Source organism: Dendrobium catenatum, unplaced genomic scaffold, assembly GCF_001605985.2.
Source record: "Dendrobium catenatum unplaced genomic scaffold, ASM160598v2 fragScaff_scaffold_1028, whole genome shotgun sequence".
In the NCBI taxonomy this organism is placed as follows: Eukaryota; Viridiplantae; Streptophyta; class Magnoliopsida; order Asparagales; family Orchidaceae; genus Dendrobium; species Dendrobium catenatum.
In genome coordinates, this window is record NW_021319490.1 from 985,087 (window position 1) to 997,791 (window position 12,705).

The 12,705-nt window shown below is 33.9% G+C and overlaps 1 protein-coding gene across 2 annotated transcripts in view; it reads left to right on the top strand.

The window, feature by feature from the left end:
• Positions 1 to 1,542: 1,542 nt before the first annotated feature.
• Positions 1,543 to 12,705, top strand: part of LOC110115291 (transcription initiation factor TFIID subunit 12b-like) — a 47,861-nt gene continuing 36,698 nt past the window's right edge. For both annotated transcript variants that reach the window (XM_020848513.2, XM_028698007.1), the window contains exons 1-2: positions 1,543 to 2,207; positions 6,317 to 6,535. In XM_020848513.2, coding sequence (XP_020704172.1) covers positions 1,671 to 2,207; positions 6,317 to 6,535 — 756 coding nt within the window. In that variant the 5' untranslated portion in view covers positions 1,543 to 1,670. The remainder of the gene's footprint in view (positions 2,208 to 6,316; positions 6,536 to 12,705) is intronic.

Below are 12,705 nucleotides of genomic sequence, written 5' to 3' on the forward strand. Positions count from 1 at the left end.
ATAATAAGCCATTAATTGATTACTTGAGCGGATGATGGCCAATTAATCATTGATTGGTAACCTTTTTTTTTCCGGCGGAAAATAATCCTCTACATTGATTGGTTACTTGAATACTAAATTATAACAATCTCATAAATTTTATATAAAAATATTTTATTTAAAAAGGTACTTATAAATATTTGAGTATCAAATTAGTTAATGACTTAGATCAATACGAGTCAATGAATTATTAAGATACTCAATTAGTAGGGCTACGAATGAACAGAGCTAAGCTGAGCCGTGTAGATACTTGCTCATATTTGAGTTCATTTATTATCATTTTGCTTGTGTTCGTTTGAGCTCGATTCAAGCATGCCTACTTGAGTTCAAGCTTAGTTTGTTTAAATTGATGGATGTTCATGTTTGGTCCATGTTTGATTTGTTTCGTACTTATCAAACTTTAAACAAATCAGCCTTATCAGGCTACTATCGAGTTCTAATTATACATGTTCATTAGCTTAATAAATGAGCTTTATCAAGCCTACTAACAAAGAATTACCTTTGAGCATGTTTGCAAACATATATAGCGATAGTTTTCCAACTGTCAAACTTGCTTGTTCACAAATATTTATAACTGGTGTTTTTGAGCTACCAAACATGCTTGTTCTCAAACATAACTTGCAAGTATTTTCAAGCTACCAAACGAGCTCGTTAAAAAAAAAAAAAGAAAAAAAAAAAAAACTAGCTATAATTCTTCTTATATGTAAGCTTATTCATGAATACTTTAAACAAATAATCTATAAAACATGAACAAATATCTCTTATTCATGAACAACTGTGAAGTTTTTCAGCAAATATTTTATTTTTTGGCCGACGGGGTCTCCGAGTGGCATAGAACCGAAAGAGGTGGGCTCATGAGCCGGCTGAGTAGCATGGGGGAGAAAGATGAGGGTTTGGTGGGACTTAAGCGGTGTAATGGAGAAAGACAAACTAGTGAATGACTAGGGTTTGGTATTTGACTATTTGTACTTACTTTCATTCTCACGAGCTCCTTATCGAATAAAGAATTGTTCTTAACAAGCTTCACGAGCTTCTTATAGAGTATATTCATGAACATAAATGAGTTAAATACATAACTATTTAAGATTATTTAATTAATAATCAAATATTTTAAAAAGAATATTTAAAATTAATTAATTAATCAAATGATCATAAATGTACTCTAAAGTCTAAGGGCATCTCCAACCGACCTCCAAACGCTTGAATGGAGCTCCCGGCCAGCTCCAGCCGATCTGCAAAATTTCCGCTATATGGCTGCGGGTGAACAGTGGGACGCCAATATTGGCGTTGCACTGTTCATCTCCGCCATTTTTACCACTCTACCGAACTTGTCGCGGGAAAAAAAGAGGCGACGGTTAACTGCAAAAGGGTGAAAAACGCGTTCCATTGGAGATGAAATCACGGCATTTTGTAGTTTCCGACATTTTGGAGTGAAAAAAAATGAGATTTTCGGTTGGAGATGATCTAAAGCCTCGCTCGAATTGCAACCCTATCTATCAATTAGTACGAATTAGGCCGTGCCCAACAGAAAGGCCCAAAGTAACTCATTCCGCGTTTGTCCCCAGTTCTTCCCGAATTCGGTCTTTCTCCGCGTCTCTCTCTCTGCGCGCCAGATCTTCGAAAATCCATCGATGGCGGCGAACACCGCATCTTCCTCGCCACCTATACCTTTCCCACCTTCAAATGGCGGCGGCGATCAAATGGCTCTGCCCAACGCTCAAAACCCTAGCCTCTCCTCTCCTTCGATTGCCCCCTCCCCTCCCTCCATCGATCTCCCCCAGATCTCTTCCCCTCAGCTCGCCCACTCCCAGCCCCAGATCACTCCCACTGGAACATTAGATTTCTCGACGAAGCCGTTGGCAACAACTCAGCAACAGCAGAGCAGTACTTTGTCACCGAGCTCCAACTTTCAGATGCAGCCAGGGCTCCAACGGTCGGGGTCCATGCAGCGGGTGAACCAAATACAGCAACAGTTTGGGACTGCTATAGGGGCCGCCAGCTCCATGAGACAAGGGGTGTACGGCGGCCAAATGAGCTTTTCCGGGCAGCAGCAGCAATTGGGCAATGGAATTGCTAGGCCAGGCATGATGGGTCAGGCTGGGCAGCTTCCCATGCTTTCCAACCAGGCTGCGGCACATTTCAATATTCAATCACAAATGCTGGCTCAGGTAATTAGTTGCTGTAGGGCGAAGATATTTCAACCTAATTGTCTTTGGAGAATCATTTCTAAACATAAATTGTCTTTACTTTCGATGACTGCATTTTAATTCAAGTTCGGATACTTCGTTTTTTCGTTTTTAAGGAGAAGTGTCTTCAGCTAACAAGGTAGGCCCTGGTTGATTTATGCTCGGTTATTTGTGATGAGTGAAGCATAGATGTATACTATTGTGAGTTTACTCGAGCTGAATTTCTAGAGTTCCTTTTTTTTGGAGAGGCGGAAAATTTATTACATTTTGTATGAGTATTGGGAGGAATTATTACGCGCGGAGTCTGGACGTAGCTGTCTTCCGAATTCATGAGATTGAGCCAGGCTTGCTTGTACGAGGAATTATTTTGTGCGGAGTCTGGACGGGAAGAACCGTCCGGACTGTAAGTGTTCACACACTATGTGCATAGTATGCATAGTGTGCATCACATTGATTAATTATTTCGTGTGGAGTCCAGACCATTCAGATTGCTGCATATTTGCTGAGTATTTGTAAATACTCAACAAATATGCACCAAACTCTCAAAAAATACACATCAAATACTTAGTTGTGAGTATGTGCTGAGTATTTACTGTGTACAGTAAATGCTCAGCAAATACACAACAAATTTGGACTGTTCTTTCATCTGGACTCCGCACGTAATAATCTCTTGTGTCAAATTTATGTACACACTATGTGTACACTTACATGTCCGGACGATTCTTCTTGCTTGAATTCCGTACAAAATAATTCCTTCGCTTGTACACAATGTGCAAGTCGAACACACTACTGGTCAGGATGCATCCTAACTCTGCACATAATAATTTATAGAGTTTTGGGCCCATAAATGCTTCTTGTGTGTGAGGTGCACATGGGTAATTGTACAAACATAATTATAAACTTGAATAGAAGCAACGCAGATTAATTAATGTTAATTAATACAAAATTTAGAGGTACAATGGAGGCGTCTTTTGTTGTTATGAAATTTTTTTCTATTTTTTAATTATAAAATGACTGAAATTTTTTTTATCATCAAATTGAAATATTTATGGGTTAAAAATGCTTCTTGCAAGAGAGGCTCATCCTGATTGTTTATATTTTGTTAATAATCTTTGTTTTTACATTTGTGCGAGTTATATGTGAAAATTTAGTACATTTAAAATAACTATGTAATTATAGAGTCTATAAAATCATCATTATCATTATTGTTAGTCTTGGTTACATTTTAGTGGAATCATGGAATTTAACATTGGCTTTATAATTGAAGCTATTGACCTAACATCAACCCTTAGTCTCTTTAATCAATTCATATAAACTTGGGACCTACAATGATGATTTTATGAATTTGGTTAAAAACCAATCTACATAAAAGTTTTGCTTTTGCGCAGTGTAAAGAGATCTAATGATCATACATGTTTTATACTTCTAATTGAAAATTTATTTGTTAAAACCAGAACAATAATTAAAACCAATTTTTCTTCCTTATTTTAAAAGGTTGATATTGGTTATATTTTGTTTTCCATTGTGCAATCTCAACTTGATCATGACGATGTTAGTTTCTTAAATATTGATGTTAATTTTGAGAGAAAAAAATGTTTTTATTGCATAGAAATTTAAGATGATTATCTTTTAATTATAGGAGAGTAGAGTTATTAGATTTGACTTATGTTAAGAAAGGTAGGGGTAGACCTAAAAAGACTTGGTTAGAAAATATTAGGAATGACCTTTCTTTATTAGATTTAAATGAGAATTTGACTTTTAATAGGACACAATGGAGAAAAATGATTCATGTAGCCGACCCCACGTAGTGGGATAAAGGCTTGATGATGATTTTGTTGTTGTTGTTGTATCTTTTAATTATAGGAGAGATTACATATATTTTAGTCATTTAGCATTCTTCATGAAAGCTATGTAAGCACATAAAAATATAGATATTTTTTTAGCTTATACAAAGTTTGGTTTTTGAAATACTTATCATTTTTTTCCCTTTTTCATTCCTAATTTTTACATCCTTCTTAGATCTATTAAAACAACTCTTTAAAATATATTTATTTTTTTAATAATTTGCATAAATAATATTTTTGAGTTGGTTTTGTTGAAAATCAAGCAACATATAGCCTATAAATGATGCAATTTAGATTTTTAAAATAGATAAATAATAATTTATCTATTTTAACGAGAATGTACCATGGTGTATGCTTTTTGCTGATGATATTCTTCTTGTCGATAAGACTAGAGAAGTAGTTGATGGTAAACTTGAATTATGGAGGTCAACCTTAGAGTCTAAAGGTTTTCGTTTGAGTAGATCTAAAACCAAATATATGGAGTGTAATTTTAGTAGTAATAGATCTAGTGGGGGGGATTGTGACTTTGGATCTATTGCTCAGAGTGATAGTGAAATAGATGGGGGTAAATTCAAGTTGGATGGTTGAAATGGAGGAATGCATCAAACTTGTTGTGTGATAGAAAAACCCCCCTCAAATTTAAGATAAAATTCTATAAGATGGTGTTGAGACCTGCAATGCTTTGTGGTGCAGAATTTGTCCATTAAAAGAGAAGCGTAATATTAAGTTAAGTGTTGCAGAGATGAGGTCCATGAGGATGCTCAGGTGGATAAGTGGTTTTACTTTTAGAGACAAAATACGAAACGAGCATATACGTGAAAAGGTTGGAGTAGCACTTGTGGAACATAAGATTAGAGAGAGTTTCCTTAGATGGTTTGGTCACATAAAACGACAACCTTCTGATGACCTGGTTAGAATAGTAGATGTATTATATTTGACTTATCTTAAGAAAGGTAGATGTAGACCTAAAAAGACTTGGTTAGAAACTATTAGTAATGACCTTTCTTTATTAGATTTAAATGAGAATTTGACTCTTTATAAGATACAACGGAGAAAAAAAGATTCATATAACTAACCATACATAGTGGGATAAAAGCTTGATGTTGTTGTTGTTGTATAAATAATAATTTATAGAGTGTATAAAATATATAACCAATTAATCACTTTCCCATACTTGCTTTCTTCATCAATAATAACCATAACTAATACAACAAAGCTAAAGACTAAAGAAGTTTTGTCAGATGGAACATGCATTAAAATATTTTGTCATATGTATAAGGTAGCGCTGGGAGTGTCAAATGGGTCAACGGTTTGGTTCGGTTTCGACTCAAAATTGACCTACCCCGAATCAAATCAGACACCCCGTTTAATAAATTGGTAAACAGTGCGGACTTGAACCCGACCCGCTAGCTACCCAAATGATCCAATAATTTGTTTCAATCATTTTTTATATAACTTTTTAACAATATATTTAAGGTTAATTAATAAAAAATAAGACAATCATACCAACAAATTTAAAAAATGTTAAAAAAATCTAAACGGATCAATTCAGGTTAAATTTGGGTTGATAGGTCAACCCGAATCCAACTTATTTATTAAACAGGTGAACCCGAACCCAAATTTATCGGGTCGGATTGGTGAGTCGAGTCATTTTTTGACACCCCTAGGTTGCGCCTTTATCTTCTTCCCTTTGCTCTATACTTAATTGTTCCCCTTACTTTTTTTGAAATAATGCTTGATGATAAAAAAAAATATTTTTATTCACATCAATCATATAACTCATGAGATCACATAAGAAAGTATATGAAATGGCAAGGGAAAGTTTTTTATGGCATTAAAGGGTTATTTTGCATATTATATATATATATATATATATATATATATATATATATATGTCGGGTGTGAATATCATATATTAATGCGTAGCTACTTGGTAATTTCTCTTTCATCCAACTCTACTTTTATATGTAAAGGTTATGGTGGTATCATATATTAGTACAGTTACATGACGGGTGCTAGTGATACCATCATATTTTACTTTTATTGTTAAAGTTCTAATGATATTAATAAGTTATGATAATGATATTGTGGTAGGAGAAAAGTACGGTATGTACTGCTTTTAGCTACAGTTCATTTTCACTTTACATCTGTATGATTATTGAATGAGTACATTTGAAGTACAATTTTTGTGGGAAAACATGTTTGTTCGTACAGAGATGAGATATCTGATTTTTCTTCTTCTTGCAGCCAAGGCAAAAGGCAGGTTTGATGCAAAGTGCACAGTTTCAAAATGCAAATTCATCAGGTCAGGCACTGCAAGGCATGCAGGCTATGGGGTTGATAAGTTCCCTTGGTTTAAATTCACAGCTTAGAGCAAACGGACCACTTTCGTATGGGCAACAGCGTTTAACTGCTGGCCAGATGAGGCAGCAGCTCTCACAACAGGCTGCTCTCACCTCACCTCAGGTATGTTTCTAAGTTTAGCGTTAACAAATTAAGATTGCATAGCTTTCTTTGATTTAGTTATTGTTTTTGAGGCAAATACCTTGATGCTTTCATACAGTCTTTGGTAGATTAGATAAGGTTTCCTTCGGAGCTCTTTTGATGACCGTAGATCAACCTGTTTGGTTGGATCTCTTTAACTCTGCCCTTTTTTCAGCATCTTGAATTGCATTACACATTTACTTATATGGTAAATTAAACAAAGCAATTTACACTTCAGGTGCACTCTGTTGCAAAACTTTCTTTCGTCACGGTATTCAGCACCCAAAGCACGCTGGGCTTGAGTTATCAATTTTAATCGGAATTCCTATTTAAATTGTTGGATATGGTTCGTTTTATTCATTAACTATTTCAATTGAGCATGTGTAGCAGCAAGTATTCAGCACGGAAATGATAAATGTGTAATGTCAATGAAGTTACAAACTAAAATCCCATCTGAAACTAAATAGAAAGAGTTCAAACTAAAGTCCAACTCATTAAAGCCATAAATCTTATCAAGAATTAAGGACCTTATCTGATCTATATAAATAATCATAAAAGACCAAAGAAAGGCAATGGAAGCTTGAAAAATCCATATATAGATGATTCTTGGATGATACTTCGTACACTAAGCTCCATTATTATAAAGAATGTAGACAATCAATAGAAACTCAATACAATAATCCAAAGAAGTCCTCCATCAAACCTATTACCTATATATTGTTTCATCAAAATATTTTTAAAAAGTTATCATGCCTATAGAATTTCTTTATATCTGCGACAAAGGGAGCTATGATTCTATTATCATAAGATCTAATAAGAGCTCCAAATATATTTTAGCCATGAGGAAGAAGGAAGTGCTAAAAAGCCCCATAACCAATTTGCAATCTCGGAGGACAAAACAATACCAATGAGCCAAGCTTCATAAAAAATTATAAAGGCTAGCAAGATCCAAAATAATGCATTGCCTTTTACATTATTAAGAAAATCCCGACGAGGAATATAAGTCTTGGCCATGCAATCCAGTTCAATGTTGGAAGAGAAACTTCAGAGACAAGAATGTAGTTCTAAACTTTCTCCTGATAAAAGAAATGATGTAAGCAAAGCCAACCCCTTTTTGGGTTAACTTGGGTTTGGTGGTAGCTGAGCTGCTCCTTTGCTTTGGGCTATTCGGTTCCTGCTCTCTGCTTTCCCGGTTCCCCTTGCTGGCTGTTTGGTTCCCTCTACCTTTTGTCTCGGTTCCCCTTGCTGGCTGTTTGATTTCCGCTCCCTGCTTTCCCGGTTCCTCTTGCTGGATGTTCGGTTCCTGCTCTTGGCTGTCCCGGTTCCCTTGCTGTGGTTGTTCGGGTGGGGGTCCAACCATGCCTTTATTGCTGTTTCTTTCTCCCTTTTGGTTGGCTGTGGTGGGCGGTTGAGCATGGCTGTTGGCCTCCTTATCTTTTCAATTTATAGGACTGTTTTGTAGCTATTTAAGGAGAGTGAAATGTACTGATTTTTAGAAAAGAAAACCTGCGGGTTTTGTTCTAGCTTGCGAGGTAGCCTCGTTTCCCTTTCCTCAATTATTTCGTCTCGGAACTTCTAAACTATTTATTCTCTCCACAAGTTACATTCAATTGTATCTTTCTTCTCAAAAGTTGTAAGGCTTTATTAGTCATATAATATTGTTGTGTCGTTTTGTTCTATTTTTGTTATGTTTTAAATGAAGATGTTTAGTTTGGCTTTTGCAAATCTATTTCTTCTCTCCACAAGTTACCATTCCATTGTATTTTTCTTCTCAAAGCGTTGAAAAGTCGTATGGTGTTGTTATGTCCTTTTAGTTGTAAGGAGTGCTTGTGTTTGTTTAAGCTATTTTGGGATATAATAGTATCGTTTTGTTCTATCTGTGTATGTCTATGTCATTTCGAAAGGGAGACATCATCTTTGTTTGCATCAAGGAAGAATAATTTTCTTTTTCACGTGCAAAGGAATCATCACATTAATTCCAAGACTTGAATGAATAGCCGTGTCGTCTTTCATATTCTCAGACTTGTGTCTCTTAATTTTCTAATAATATTAAAAATTATTTTCAAAGACTTATCTTCAGTTAGAATGTGCAAACCATCAATTTTAGTGTTGGTAATTTTTAAATTCCTATCCAAATGAGAGGGGGAATTCAAAATTTTAGTTTCCTGAAAACGCCTTATTGGACTATGCAAATTGGAGTTAGGTAATTCATTAATGCCATCCTTGTAAAATTCATCCCAAAAAGAATGCATTAATCACCTTATTAGTCAAATAAGGTATAATGTTTATTTTTAATTAAATAAGGCATAATCAAGCTCTAATAGAGCTTTAAACGAGCCTTAAACATAACCTTAATTGAGCTTCTTAACGAGCATGCTCACGAGCTTTAAACGACATTGTTTGTGAATATAATCGAACAGAATGACAAGCTGTTCAAGCTTGTTTATTTAGCTATTGAGTATTTTTCAAATGTGTTTAAGCTCGTTCGTTTATCTTATCAAACGAATATAAACGAGCTCTTATTGAGCCAAGTCACGAGCAGCTCGTCGAACGCTCGATTCGTTTACAACCCTACTCAAGGGACCCCGAATGATCTCACATTTTCTTACAAAGAGTTATATTGACATGGTAATATTCAAATCACTTCTTATATTGATGTTTGTGTGTATCTATAGAAGAAGACCTCTCATCATGGCATCCAAGCAAAGTTTTGGAAATTTGCAAGGTGAAACCCTTAACATGACATCCAGAATAAATTTTGGATTCTACATAGTCAATTAATTTGCAACAAATATGGTACGGTCTACTCGTGTATAATATTTATTAAGAGGCATTTGTTGATTTCTATATGTATCCCGCGATCGAGTCGAGCAAATACCACATAAATTGAGGCCAATTGATTAGAAAATGAAAAAATTATCCTAAAGTCATCCATTCTTGAAACGAATTGTGTCAACGCATGCAGGACTAGAATTTACTCAAGAAGGACCCGCGCTTGTACTTCAACTTAGCACAGTGAATACAATGAACCATGGATGCGAGGTCGCATGAAATTTTCCTTAACGTCTTTCGTTCACAAAATAGATTGCGTCGATATATGTGGAACATCAAAATGGCCCAATTTGTACTTACTGTAAATGCTTAACCTTAACTATTTGGGTTCAACTTTATTAATCTTTATTCATGTTTACTTAAATTAATTATTTAATGATGTGGTGTTAGATTTTATTTTATTTAAAATATTTTACGCACCTTCAAACAATCATACCTTAAGTTTAGCTCTTTTCTCTCTTTTTTGTTATTTGTGTAGATATTTGATTCTTTTTAGTAATCTTAGCTTTTACTATAAATCATGTTGCATGAGAATTTGATTATTTCTTTATTCAGGCTTTGATCTTTGGTTTAACTATCTTTCTTACAATTATTGTGGGTCTTTAAAGCTAATGTCATTGTCTATTGATAATAATGGCATACGCCATGCTTTCTTTAGTTCTATTGATCTAAGAATTCCTCAAGATGAGCATTTAAGATAGACAGCTTGAGAATCTTTTGAATATAAGAATTATGGTTTTGTTGATTTTTGAAATTGCTCTCAATATCCATTTGGGCATCATGTCATAACTATTTGAATAATTGGTGATAAAGAAATTGAAAATGAGATATGGTTAAAATAATTTAAAGCTCATGTATTAAGTTTGGACATTTATGTGTATAAAATTATTATTTCTCCCAAATCATCCTCTTACTAAAATTATTATTTTCTCCCAAATCATCCTTTTACTAAAATCTTTAGACATTGATGTGTATAAAATTATTATTTTCTCCCAAATCAACAACAACAACAACAACAACAACAACAACATCAAGCTTTTATCCCACTATGTGGGGTCGGCTACATGAATCCTTTTTCTCCATTGTGTCCTATTAAAGGTCAAATTCTCGTTTAAATCTAATAAAGAAAGGTCATTCCTAATATTTTCTAACCAAGTCTTTTTAGGTATGCCTCTACCTCTCTTAACATAAGTCAAATATAATACCTCTACTCTCTTAACCGGTTCATTGGAAAGCCATTGTTTTCTCCCAAATCATCCTTTTTTACTAAAATTTATTAGAGCTATTGCGAAGTTGTGATAGCATTATTGATGAAATAGATAGTTTTAAGTAAAAGTTATATAAACTCTAAGTACATTTTCAATGCAGACTCTTGCTTGCTTACACATCTTCCATGACCTTTATAAAGACCCATCATATCATCCAAAGAAACGGAAAAGACCAAAAAGTTCGAATTGACAGCTAATAACATTGATTCAATTGACATTGACATAATAGGAATATTTCGTCTATTAAGAAGGATTCCCCGAATACCTAAAATAGAGATGATCATAGAAAATGTGAAATATTTGAGAAGATCCATTTTGGAAACGTGGAATGTCAGAAAAATTCCAATTATGTGAGGTGTCTAACTGAGGTACCTGCTAGGGCATAATTGTAAAATACCTTCTAAGATTCATTAGGGGTACTAGGAGATAAGTGTATCTGGTACCCTCTTGATCAAGGATATTATTGGGGCTAATCCAAGGCTATTTGTTCCAGTGCATAAATTGGTATCTAAGCTAATATCCCCCGTTAAGAAGGAGGTTTGACATAAGTAATTTACCCATAGCCCTATATAGAGATAGTTGGGCTAAAGGTAGGCATCATACTGGATGTATAGTACTGTTGAGGGTATGCGAGAAAACTATATGTAATTACCAATCCTGGAGAGAACACCTTTGATTAATTCCAACAAGATACCCATCTCCGGCTAACCCTCATTGAGAGTATTTGCCACATTTGAGGCTTTTTGGTGTTAACCTATTTGGTAGCTTTACTTATTAAACTTGTCTTCTCTATATAGTTTTTTTGTGCAAGTTTGATGAGGGCTAGCATCTTTTGATGACAAAGGCTATGGAAGATGTGGCAGGCAAGCAAGCAAGAGCTTGCTCTAAAAACAACCTTGAATTTATTTCATTTTTTTTATTAAAATTATCTATTTTATCTATATTGCTATCTCAATTTTGTAATAATTTTAATAAATTTAAGTAGCATGATTCATTAAGTGAAAGCAGTATATTTAGACAAAAAAATTCAATGATCATCAAAATATTACAGTATATAGCCTTCAAATTATTTTAAACTTGTCTCATTTTCAATTTCTCTGTTATCAATCTCTTTAATATTATAACATAATGCCAAAATTGTTGTCCGGATGAATAATACTAAGAATTAAAAACAATATTAATTATCTTATTTAAAAGATTATCAAGCTGTTCATCTTGAATGCATATCTTAAAAATTTTATGATCTTTGCAGATAACAGCATAAGGAACGCCACCATTATCTACAAGCAATGACATTGACTTCAAGGACCCACAATAATTACATAGGATGTAATTAAACTAAAGATCAAGGTATAAATAATGAAAGAACCAAAGTTTCGTGTAACCTGAATTATAATAAAGCTAAGATTACCATTTATTTTTTTAAAAAAAGAAAGCCAAAAGTCTATCGAAATCTTGATTAGTTGACTGAATGCCAAAATTATCTGAAAATCGCACTCATTTTTCCTAAGTTACCGCATGAAGGCATACTATGCTCTCTCCTGCTATAGTATGGTCCTCACTCAACTTATCTATAGTCAAATCAGAAGAAAGTGATGCAGCGCCAAGATAATGGCTTAGGATAAGGTCATAAATCAAGGCTCTACATCAAAATTTTTGTCATTCATCATACTCAACTCTCCATAAAAGCCCTTGAACAACCCTTAATTATTCTAAAATCGTTAAAGTATAATTAAGTAGCTTAAATTAAAGTCTCTTGATGGATGGATGAGATATACCAATTAAGGAGGTAAAAATCTTCATAACTTGTTTATTTGAGGATTAGTCCATTTGCTTTATTTAGCCAATCCGAATTTTTATGTATTTGAAAATTTTAAATTTATTTATTGCACTTATTTTCTTTCATTCTATATTATGACAAGTCATCAATCCATGTAAATAATGTTTTATTAGCTCTTAAGAATTTTCAAACTTTTTTTCGGATTGGAAAAAGTCTATAAACAGAATTTTTTTTTTAATTCATTAAATAGAAATTATTATTGCTTGTACAAA